At 40.5% G+C, this 12,851-nt stretch overlaps 1 protein-coding gene across 1 annotated transcript; it reads left to right on the forward strand.

Annotated features, from left to right (window-relative positions):
• The first annotated feature begins 4,427 nt into the window (after positions 1 to 4,427).
• CMPK2 (cytidine/uridine monophosphate kinase 2) lies at positions 4,428 to 12,268 on the forward strand. The gene is made up of 6 exons (XM_072926021.1): positions 4,428 to 4,458; positions 4,570 to 5,219; positions 5,543 to 5,657; positions 6,462 to 6,663; positions 7,833 to 8,066; positions 11,025 to 12,268. Exons 1-6 carry the CDS (start codon positions 4,428 to 4,430, stop codon positions 11,143 to 11,145), a joined length of 1,353 nt encoding a protein of 450 aa, XP_072782122.1. The 3' UTR covers positions 11,146 to 12,268.
• Positions 12,269 to 12,851: the final 583 nt, after the last annotated feature.

The raw sequence follows: 12,851 nt of genomic DNA on the forward strand, positions 1-12,851 counted from the left end.
TTCTTATCTTGTCTGGCCTCAATTCAGATTCCTTTCTGTCCTTATTCATATCCCTTGTTCATGTCAAGTTAAGCCAATGCTGTATGAACTACAGCCTTTCTTCTTTGAGGTGGAAGGCTCATGACTAGCCCTGAGCTTGTTGCCTAGCACCTCAGCTGGCCAGAAAAATTAGGTTCAAAATACTTAATTTCCAAATTTGGTAAAGAATCCTTGATGATTATCAAATACTCTTGACACAAGACTTACATCTTATATCCAAACACTCTAAAAACATGTCAGAAAAATATTGCTCAATAAATCAGAAAGCTAAAACATTAGCATTTTTGGACTGTTCTTCTTTGAAAACACAGATCTCTGTTTCAAGGAACAAAACATGCAGAGAGCTTTGCACCCAAGCATACTCAAAGCTTCCTGTTCTTTGTAATTCTATCAGTGCTTTCTCAGAAAATGGCAATTATGGTTATTTTTACTTTTTTTCTCAACTATATGTTTTCAGATGACACTCTGCTTTACTGTGGAGCCTCTCAAAGTAAACCCAGACCAGGATGTGCCCCCTGCATATATACAAGTCCCAGCAGCATCAAGAAGGACATTCACATTTTATATCCCAAACTGTCTTAGCTCAGAGGCTCTACAGTGAGGCCTTCAAGAAAACACAAATGCGCATTTTTATGCACAAGCTTTGAATCTACAAGAAATACTGAAAGCAAGAACTGGAATGAAATTTTCTGTCCTGATGCCTTCTGGAAGAACCTCAGAAAAGCAAGCATAAATGTTCTTTGAAAATTGTAGGAAGTATGAATCCTTCCTCTGGCTTCCTACAGAAGCCATCTTACAATGGCTTCTCAGAAATAAAGCGATGGAGTCTCAGAAATAAAAATGTTTCTGTTTTCCAAAGCTGTATCTAAAAACCCTTTAAAGATTAATAAAATTTTTCAAAAATTATAGAATAATGTTATTAACAGTGCACTAGATAATAAATAAGTACACAACTAACATGGAGGAATCCAAATGGATAAACATAGATAATGTTCTTGTGCCTAGTTGCTAGGAAAGCAAAACCTTTAAAACAACTGTATAATATTTATTGAATTAATGTAATTTTATATTTGAAATACATGTATTGCTTTCTCCAGAGTGGCCATTTGGCAGTTCCAGTCAAATAGTATTTTGCTAGGCAAACCAAACTACTGATACAAACCAGTAACATAATAAAGGTTAAAGGAGGAGTCATATCACGTCACCTGGGAGGACCAGAAATGGTCCAAGGACAGCCAGACAACTCATGCAAATCATGCAATGGCAGATGCAATTTTAGAATTTGATAAATATATTACTTCTTGCTCTAGTCTCAGCTGGAAATGATCTAATTCTCATTGCATCTGCAGCACTATAAATGCAAATCTGTCAAGGACCTTGTACTTACAGTGACTCAGCTCTCCTTGGGATGAAAAAATCCGAGGGGATATTACCAAACAGAAAGCTCAAACCCACATGCAATTAAGTTATGAAAGACATATGAAACACGCAATATGACTATAGATACAGATTAGGCACATTTGAAAGAAGTCCACCATGGGCCCTTAATGGTGTATATGTGATTTCCCATTCAGGAAGTATTAAAAAGATGGTTTCTGTGATCTAGGGAAAAATCATAAAATTGTGGAATGATAGAATACCCAGCTGGGAGGGATCTCAAGGATCATCAGATCCTTTCTTGACAGAAGTATGTTGAGAGAAGAATCCTTAGTGTCCTTTCCATTGCCTTCCCCAAACATCTGGCAGTGGCCACTGTCATGGATGGAAGAGGAATCTCTTTTGGCCTGACACTACACTGACTTCTGTGTTCTTATGGTCTTATCCCCAGATCTTTTTCTTTCCTGGGGTGCCCTTTACTGATATTCTTTAAAATTTATTTTGCACTAAAAGAGCAGTTTTATTTGCACGTATTCTATGTACCTACACATTTTATGGGCCTTTGAGTTTTTCCCGCCTGTGTATCAGACAGCTGTTTACAGGACTGTAGACTTAGATATATTTTAAACTTACAGGGTAATCAATTTCCATGCTTTGATTTTGGGGGTTTTTTTTTCTCTTTCCACTTTTTGTGGATCAAAATTTTTTGAATATTCATATGGCCTCTTCTTGTCTCTGTATCTCATCCCCGTAGCTCTATGTAAGCACAGTGGACATTCAAAGATGTAAAAAGGCTCCTGAAAAGTGTTTTGTACATAATTAGCACATGTGTTCTTCAACATTTCTTCATATTATACAGAGGAAAAAATTATAAAGGTCCTTGTAAAGAGACTGAAAAAGTCATATTGTCTTCACTGGTTTTAAATACAGCAAAACATCTTGGGCATAAAAAGACAACTCTCTTTTCCTATATTTTTACTTGAATCCTGCAAGAGGGTACTTTAAAGTAATTAGGCAGGAGAATAGGCATCACATGCCTACTATGAATTATCTCTTAAGCATATTATAAATTAAGGACTCACCACCAGCTTGGTTCACGAATAGTTGTAACAAGGTTTTATCAAGGCTGTGAGATGGGAAAAGGGAGAAGAGAAAATGAAAGTAAGTGCATTCCATTTGTTCAGCAGAGAGAGGCAAGGCAGCAGTAGCATTGGAGAAAAATCAAACAAACAAACCAGAAAAAAAAAATACAGACAGGAAAGAAGCTGAGAGGTCAGTGAGGGAAATGGTCAGCTTTACAAGCGTTTTTGAAATGAAACTTGGCTGCAAGTCAGCTGGACCTCGAGTAAACAAATGAACAGAAAAGTGGCAGGTAAGTTTCAGTATAGATAAAGTTTCAGCATAGATAAAGGTGAGGCAGTGCAGATCCAAAAGTGTCATAAAAACCTTGTGTACCTGATGCTGAGCTCAGCAGTGGCACTTGTGCTCAGGAAGGACGTCTTAGTCACTGTTGCTTCTCCTTTGAAACCAATGGCTCTGTTGGGAGGCAGCAAAGAAAAAAGTCAACTTAAAGCTTAGTATCACCCCAAAACAAGGTAGATTGCATTACTCTGCTGGTCTGTGAAACTTTGGTAAATGCAACCTGACTAATGGTACAGGTCAGGTCTCCACATCTTGACAGGACCTTACAGTTAAAGAAGTTATCCTTGTTTCTAACTGATCAAGGGGATGAAGCAGCTGCCTTACCAAGGGATAGAGGCTGTAATTTCTGTAATGAAAAAGATGAAGGGGAAATCTGAGTGATCTTTAAAAATCCTGTAGGTAATAAATAAATTGAATGTTGAACTGTTATTCACCACAATCAGTAATATTATTTGAAAGGACACTTGTTGAAATAAGGATGTGAGTTTAAAATTTATAAAGTTTTTATGCAACAGTAGAATTGCTGGAATTGGGGAAACTCCACAGGGGTTTGTGGAGGTAGATTGTATCAGAGTCAACAACAGATTTAGCCAACTCCATGAGTAAGGGTCCACAACAGGTGCTGAAAGGGAAAGATGAGGATGTGCTGTTTAACATTCCCAATTTGGTGACTGTGGAAACTGGAGGAGCACAAGGACTAGGAGAAGGGACCATGGATAAGACAGGCATGCACAGCGTGTCATTCTGCCAGACAAAATATTGGCTGAGAAGAGCCCCTACTCTCAATCAGTGCATATTATTATGGTCTTAAAACTACCTATTGGCTTCCTGTATAATGAACCATATTTTACTCTGTTTCTTCTGGTATCCATACCCAGATGCCATAGTATTTGAGTGATGTGGAATGGTGCTGGAGTTCTCAGGTATGAAACAACTTTAAAAAGAACTAAATGAATTTTGGTACATGATGCTGGGACTGTAATGAAGAGCTTCCAAGGCTGTGTTCCCAGCTGTGGCTCTGGCCCAGACTTCCATCAGCTTCTTCGTGATGGCAGTTTCCAACTGGCAGTAGAGATGATTTGCAACTGGTACTGCCTACAGCTGCTCCCCTCTCACTGCAGTTACACTAAGTAAAAGGTATTTGTGCAAGTGTTTGAGATGACCAGAGGAAGACAAGTTTCCAAGGAATTTCTTGTAGAGTATATTAATTGAGAAAACATGTCAGAAGTTTAACTTTAGATACCTCTAAGCAGCAGTTCTCCAACTATTGAAAAAGAGGAGTTTTCTACAGATGTGCAGGTTTTCAAACATTTTAAGTTACATCTTCTGCAAATTCAAAAACTACAGGCAATGTAGGCAATTTAGACAGTTACTCATAGCAGCTGTCACGAGACTGTCCGTGCTATTGCTATTTGCAGTGTTCCTGGTTCCTACATCTGAGCTGATGAAAGCTAAAATTGACTATTGCAAAATTGCTTGAAAAATGATAACAGGCTTCTAAAAGTCCAGTTTACTCCCAAAACTATTTGTGTCTGTTGGTTTTGTTATCAAGGCACTGAATAACCAAATAAAGGAGGCAAGTTACTGATATGCCTGACAGCCCAGTGCTGCTTGGGCACTGCAAGTCAACAAAGTAGTTCAGTTTGGGTTAGGACTTGTTCGTCATTTTGGGCCAGTCCTAAGCAGCGGAGCATATTTGCACTAATATTTTTTTTTAATTTTTTTTAGAAGATCAGCAGGATTCAGCCACGAGAGCCCGTGGGAATGTGACTCTTTGCTGCTGGCGGACGGGCAGGCCGGATTCCGAGGCTAGGACATGGGATGTATCCCGTGATTGCTGGCGCCCATCCGCGCACAGACCTGTTCCCCGCGGGACCGAACCCGTTCAACCCGGGGCCAGGGACGCGGGGCGGGGAGGGCACAGGGGCGTTCCGAGGAGCTTCCCTCTGCTCCGCGCTCACAGGCGCTTTCCCGGCCGGCCGGGCCAAGTTTCGTTTCCCGCTGGCTCCTCCTCCGCCTCCGCCCGGTCCCTCCGCTCTGCTGCTGGCCCGTCTCGCTGCTCCCGGCTCCCGTCTCGCTGCTCCCGGTTCCCGGCTCGCTGCTCCCGGTTCCCGGCTCGCTTCTCCCGGCTCGCTGCTCCCGGCTCGCTGCTCCCGGCTCGCTGCTCCCGGCTCGCTGCTCCCGGCTCCCGGCTCGTTGCTCCCGGCTCGCTGCTCCCGACTCCCGGCTCGCTGCTCCCGGTTCCCGGCTCGCTGCTCCTGGCTCGCTGCTCCCGGCTCCCGGCGATGCTGGGGCGCTGCGCCCCGGGCTCCCCGTGCCCCCGGCCCGTGGCCCGTGCCCTGCCGCCCTCCGCCAGCGCCCTCCGCCAGCGCCTGCGCCAGGTCTGCGCCGCGGAGCCCTCGCTTGGCTCTCCAGTGCCGTGGGACGGGCGGGTGCCAAGGGAACGAGGGGTAATCGTTTTAAACGAAGGGAGGGCAGGTTCTGACCAGGTGTAAGGAAGAAGTTTTTTACGATGAGGGTGGTGGAACACTGGCATAGGTTGCCCAGAGAGGTCCCATCTCTTGAAACATTCCGGGTCAGGTTGGACAGGGCTTTAAGAGACCTGATCTAGTTTAGGGTGGTCCAGTGCTCTGCATGGGGGTTGGACTAGATGGTCCTTAAAGGTCCCTTCCGACCCAACGCATTCTGCGATCTCTCCTTGCAGTGTGCGGAACGGATCCCAGAGGCTGAAGCAGTACTCGACCTGCTGGAGAAATGCCCAGAGCACCAAAAAAAGGGAAGTTTTCCCGTCATAGTTTTTGAGGGGCTGGATGCCACGGGTAAGAGCAACATGTGGTTGAAAAACCTCAGATGAGAAATTGTTGAAAGGAGCAGCTGCTCCTGTTTTTATTAGGCATAAATCTTTAAAATAAAATTTTAAAAAATCTCAGAAACATGTGACAGATAAGGAATTAATAATTACAAATGTCAGTCTGTCTTCTCTTACCTGTAAAAGATTACTGTATGCTAATTTACATTCAGTGATTTAATTCCTTACCTATACAAATGAAAGAATACAGAGTGGAGTACTGAAAATTAAATTTCTTGTTCAGATGATGAAACATACTTTTACTGGAGAGTTTTCAAATAAATGTACTAAACTAGTGGTAGTCTGGGGAACTGCCAGCAGTTTGTCTAAGAGAGAAATATTACTTGCTTCTGACTATTGTTTTTTAACTTGTCAGTTAAAGAGAACTGAAAATCCTCATAAAAAGAAGGAATTGGATAACCAGCATGGCAACATTTACATAAATTGCAACCGATAAAAAATATTATAAAATAATATATATGGAAATTGCCATGATTATGTAGAGAAATTGACATGCATTTAAGGGAGTGAAAACTGAAAACTGGCTAAAGGAAGGGCTGGAAGGCCCAGAGAGCAGGAAAGGGAGTAATAATTCCTGCAACCAAACTCAGAATCTTTTTCCACTGGAAACCTTATGACAAGATGCTCAGGTTAGATATTCAGATGTCAGAACCTGTATGCCACATGAACAGACAGGAGCGTTTTTCAGTTTTTAAAACTCAGGTGTATCTGGTAAATAATATAATGAATGTTTCCTTCTGTAAATGAAATGCAGGCAAAACCACAGTGACCCAGGCTGTTAAGGATGCCCTGAATGGCATTCTGCTGCGGTCCCCACCAGCCTGCATCAGCCAGTGGAGGACTGTATTTGATGATGAGCCAACACCCATTAAAAGAGCATTTTATGCTGCGGGCAACTACATTCTGGCTTCAGAGATTGCAAAAGCATCCACACAGGCACCTGTGATCATAGACAGGTTTGTGTATTTAAGAAACCCTCTTATATCAGTGCCATCATACAGTTGTTCAGTGTTACAAGCAGTCAGTGATCATCTCTGTGTTTCTTCAGGGGTTTTGTTTTGGGTTTTTTTTTGTAGTTTGTTTAGGGTTTTTTTGGAAGCACTCTGCAGAGAGTCAGATAAATATTATATCTTCTAAAGAGTAACACTTATGATAACAGTAAAATACGGAACTTCAATCAATGTAATACTCATAACTAGTTTAGGACGCATGAAAATTGTTATATCTTCAGTTAGGAATAGTGAAGGAACAGATTATGCATCCTGAGCTAAATCAGTGTTTTGTGACAAGCCAGAGGAGACTATGGGCTGCTGCTCATGGCTGGTCATGGTCATCTCTAAGATGTGTCTCAGATATGGGTGGATTGGAATGACTGAGTTTTAGGTAGACTTACTCTTTGTGAATTTAAACACAGAGATATGCTTCCCACTTTTTTGTTTGTGTTATTTCTGATTTTCACTAACTGTGTAGGCAGCTTACATTATTAGAGTTCATAAAAAAATCTAGATGTACTTTGAACCCTCTGGCTTATTTCAGTAGGTGTACTGTAACCTTGGCCTAGAACACACACAGACACACATACACACATATGTTGTTTGCATGTGAGTGCTATTTTCAACCAGCCCCAAATTCACTGAAATGTATCAAACACAATGCCTTGTAGTGGGGAGAATGTTAAATGCATGTGAGATTAGTAACATTAGTAATGCCTATGTTCATTCACATGTTTTTGAAGACTGTATGTTCTCTGCCAAATCTATTGCAGTAAGTAGGATGGGAACCACAAAAAAGGGGACTCAGAGTAAAGGATTTTGAGATATATTGTAACTCTTCTTTGACCTGTCTCAATATATGAGGAGACTTTCTTTTGATAGGAATATCTGAAACAGTCTCTGCATAATGTTTTAATTAATAGTTCACATTAACTCTGAATAGTGCACTGAGTATTATCATTGTTAAGAAATAATGGATAGCACAGAACTGTTATTCAGATTTCCCTTCAAAGCCACGGTGTCATCTACCTCATCATTATTGACTTGTTATAATGCCAACTGTCTCCTGTATTACTGAAGAATTAATGTTCTCTTTAAAATTTATCTCTCTCCATTTTGTATTTTCCTGACAGATACTGGCACAGCACAGCTGCCTATGCAATTGCCACTGAAACAAGTGGGAAAGTCCAGGATCTTCCACCAGCTCAAGATGAGGTGTATCAGTGGCCTGAGGATCTTCTTAAACCTGATCTTGTTCTTCTCCTGACTGTTGACCCTGAAGAACGAGTCCGGAGACTTCAGCATCGGGGGTTGGAGAAAACAAAGGAGGAAGCTGAGTTGGAAGCTAACAGCTTGTTTCGCCAAAGGTAGCCTTTAATAGGGAATAATAAGAGGCTGGAGGCAAACTTGGCTCCTGTGGAATCAATAACAAATGTGACTCTCACATTACTGGGGACAAGAATTTCCACAAGAATTTCCTTTGTATAAGCTTTTGTTTTAAGCTTTTTTGGTTTTTTTTTTGCTTTTTTGTTTTTTTTGGTTTTTTGGAAAGAATGCATGCCTGTTAGGGAGGGTAAATTCTGTTTTTCTTCAATACTTTTATTTTAGCATCTTTCTCAGTGAGGTCATGAATGAGATGGACTTAAGAGTTCCCGGACTGGTACGCAAGAAGTTGAAACACACAGCTTCCGCAGGAAATTCTGGAACTGAGCTCCAGATAAAGAGAATAAAATTAAAACATCCTCTTGTAGTTGTCTTTAATTGTGCAGAGTGTTTCAGGTACCACTATAGTCAATATATTCAATGGAGCCTTCAAAGTGATTAATCTCATCACTCATTTGGAGCTCAGTGATCTAAACTTAAGTATCTAAAGGCTTTTGATAAAAGATGTGATGCAGAACCTGTAGACATTTCCTGGGCTAGGAACTGGAAGCTAAATGAAATAGTTCAGAGCATCTCATGCAGTACTAGGTACATTAACTTAAGCAAATGAATGGCACCCTAGGTATCCTGCTTCAGGGTGTGCTGAACTGCTTTCTAGGCTCTGCCAAATGTATTGATTAGATCATCTTTGTCTATGGTGGAAACTCAAATACCCAGTGTTCGTGTAGACAGCTCAGCAGAGACACTTGAATATTGGTTTCCATATCTACAAGCAAGGCTGAAATCTACCTTTAGGCTTTTAAATTTCTGGTGATAGAATACCTTAAAAATATTGTAAAGTCAAAAGTGTCTATAATTTGTAAAGCCAAAGTGGCTTTACAAAGGGGAGATTTTGCCTGACAAATTCAACATTGGTGAATGAGGCAGAGCAACTGATGACATCTGCTGGGACTTCTGCAAAGTATTTGACAGTGTCCCACATGACACCCTCATCTTCAGATTTGAGAGACATGGATTTGATCAATGGACCATTCAGTGAATGAAGAATTGTCTGGATGGCAGCACACAAAGAGTCGTGGCCAAGATCTTGCTGTCCACATGGGAACCAAAGACAAGTGGTGTCCCCTGGGTCACTTCTGGGGCTGATACTATTCAGCATCTTTTTGGTGACATGGACAGTGGAAGTGAGTGCACCCTCAGCAGATTTGCAGACAAGACCAAACTGTGTGGCGCAGTGGACATATGGGAGGGAAGGAACGCCATCCAGAGGAACCTGGACAGGCCTGAGAGGTGGGCCTGTGTAAAACTCATGAAATTCAACAAAGGGAAGTACGATGTCCAACACCTGGGTCGTGGCAATCCCAAGCATATCTACAGGTTGGATGGAGAAGTGACTGAGAGTGCCCTGCAGAGAAAGACTTGATGGTGATGGTTGATGAAAAACTCATCATGAGCTGGCAATGTGCACTCACAGCCCAGAATGCCAGCTGTGCCCTGGGCTGCATCTGTGCACCATGGCCAGCAGGTTGAAGGAGGGGATTCTCCCCCTATACATTGCTCTTGTGAGACCCCATCTAAAGTGCTGAGTCCAGTTTTGATGTCTCCAACCTAAGAAAGACATGGAATTGTTGGAGCAAGCTCAGAGGAGGGTCACAAAGAACTGAAGCACCTCCTGTATAAAGACAGACTGAGAAAGGGGGGCTGTTCAGCCTGGAAAAGAAAAGGATGAGTGGACACTTCATAGCAACCTTCCAGTATCTGAAGTGGCCTACAGGGAAGCCAGAGAGGGACTCTTCATCAGGAACTGTAGAGGTGGAACAAGGAGTAATGGATACAGATGAAAAGAGGGGGAATTTACATTAGCTATCATGAAGAAACTTTTCACTGTGAGGGTGGTGAGATACTGAAACAGGTTGCCCAGAGATGCTGTGGATGCCCCAACTCTGGCAGTGTTCCAAGTCAGGTTGGATAAGGCCTTAAGCAACTTGGTCTGGTGGGAGTTATCCCTGCCCATGGTAGGGAGATTTGGACTAGATGATTTTTCAGGTCTATTCCAGCCCCTTAACATTCTATGATTCTGTGATTGCTTAATTTTGAAAGAAACTCTGTGTGGACACACAGCTCTTATAGTGGGACCTGCAGAGGGATGAGTTAGCTAGGGAACATACTGCCATTTAAGCATCTTTTACATTTTAATTCTGTTACAGCATATTTGTGTCAGAAAGCTTTTAGTTATTTCTACCTGTTTATTATGTCAATCTGAATATGAGAATATCCAGAATCTTCCTTGGTTTGTCCTGTGACTTGTGTCCTAAATAGCATTATGGGAACATAATATTATGGTCCCATAATATTAAAAATAATATTCACATCCTCATTCACACTCTCAAAGACTAAATGTGGGAGAGTTTTTCATTAGGCTTATAGCCTAAGTGGGGAGGTTTTCATCCTGTATTTTATCCTGTTATTCATCTGCTTAGTTGATCAGAGGAAGGGGTCGAACGATACGTCAACTCTGTAATCTAATGAGTCAAAGCTGAGATCAATGAGTACAACTGCACAATGCAATGCCATATAGTTCAGAGATACCTTAGCAGAAACGGAAAAAAATTAATTTGGGCACAAGAAGCAGACTGTCCACTCTACTGCTATACCAGACTGTATTCAGTGATAAGCCATAAAGAAAGAAATACTTTATGCCATGCCTTGTTAATATGGCTGGAGCTCTGGGAATCAATGTCAAGGAAACTACGTGGTTTGAGATTTACATTGTAATAGTTACTAATGGTTTATTGCTCTTTGCAGGAGATTTCATTCTTAGCTTCTTATTAGATTTTCTATCCTCTGTCTCTACAATGTGAGCACTGTCTTCTGAGACTGACGACTGATTTCATTTCATATCCCTGCATTTTGGAGTCTAATTTCTCTTGTTTTGGTTTTAGTGTTGAAGAGTCGTACAAAAGGATGGTGAATCCTGTATGCCAAGAGGTTGATGCCAGCCCCTCCAAGGAAGAGGTTCTCAAGACTGTTCTACAACTAATTAAGAAACACTGCGCTTTTTAAAAACAAATTTTAAATTGTAGTAGCACTTAAAAGATACTTTTTATTGCCCCACTGGTTTTGGTACTTGAAAATGCACAGTCATGTGTTTTGTCTCACAGAAATACTGAATACGGTTTTATTCTGTCTACAGTAATCTGTGCAGGTTATCTGTTTAGTTGTTGCTACTCTACTTTACTGTATAAGGCAAAATACTATTCACGTCATTCAGCATTCTTAGTAAAGAAACAAACATACTACAGTCATGCATGAAGTGCCTCAGTGCTTTTCTGACACCAGGACATTTTGAGATGCTATCATGTTGCATCTTCATCACCAGGAGAACCTATTCCCCAATCCATTGTGTACCAAAATTTGCTGCACTGCATCAGGAGCATTAGATGCCAAAGAGAGGCTAAAATATCATCAGCACTAAAGCCATAAAATGATTATAACATTTAGGAACAGAAAATCCAGTGCCCAGTGTTGAGGTGTTGGGGTTTTTTTTGGAATAGAAGATGAGCAGCTGTTGCTGTGATGGGAATCCTGGAAAAAAATATGTTGTAAATGAGTGCCAGTAAACACCAAGGGCTCTAAGTAATAAAGTCCAAACCTGTTTATATATTCAAATAAAATATCAATTATTTTCAGAGGGAAACCAGAAAATGACAGCAAATGAGAGAACCCAAAATTAAAAACTTATAAATGATCACTAAAATATTTTTTTTACAAAATTTTTCTTTATCCTAATTATATTTGTTAATGAGACCTAGTATTCTTTTGAGAGAATGTGAAATGAAAAACCACAGAGATTCTGAGCAATGGGAATGATTGCACCTTTTCAGTTCATCTTTCTTTTTGTGTGGGTGTTTGAGCTGGTTGAATGTGAAAGCAGGCTGCATCAAGACTTCAGGTCTGCAAAAGCTTATTTTTATGTGTATTAGTTTAACTATTGTTACTCCTAAGTGTAAAAGTAAACATATGCATAAGCCTTTGTGAGGTCAGAAATAATCACAGTTCCATTAAAAAAAAAAAAAATCTTAAAATGTAAATTTGATTTAGAACACTTTTACTTACTTTCCTGTTTTAAGCAAGTGCAATTATCAATGAATCTGTCTTCTAAATAAAAACATACTCGGTACTGTAATTCCTATGTCCAGTCTGTATATACAAGGTGATAGAAAGAAAAACTTCTAAAAATACAGTTTATTCATGCACCGTTTAATGGTTTTGAGTATGTTATTAATTTATTATATAATTTATACATTCTATAAATTTATAAATTCTAGAAATATATGCTGTTTTGTTTCGTATATTATTTTTATTTCAGCAGCCTTTGGATTTGCCATGCAGCAAACTGAAAATGCATACTTGTATATGCTCCAATTATTCTAGAAATTATAAGACATTCAGGTACTCAGACAATAGAGGAAAATCTTATATAGAAGACACTACTGCATATGAATGATCAGGGTGCAAATATGTGCTTGTCCTAAATATTTTGTAGCCTTAGCTTGTCCAGGTAAAAGATCACATGGCCTGAGAAACTCCACTTGTTCTTTCTCCTTATGCAAACTAGCACATGAAGCCAGACTTTACGGATTTTGATGGTGTGTTCTTAGAAGTGCAGGTTTGTATTTGCAAAGGTGCTGGTAATATATATCTTCAAAAACTGACATCAGACATTATCAATTACACACATGCAGAATATATTCACAGTCTAAATTTGT

Source organism: Taeniopygia guttata, chromosome 3 (assembly GCF_048771995.1).
Source record: "Taeniopygia guttata chromosome 3, bTaeGut7.mat, whole genome shotgun sequence".
NCBI classification, from domain to species: Eukaryota; Metazoa; Chordata; class Aves; order Passeriformes; family Estrildidae; genus Taeniopygia; species Taeniopygia guttata.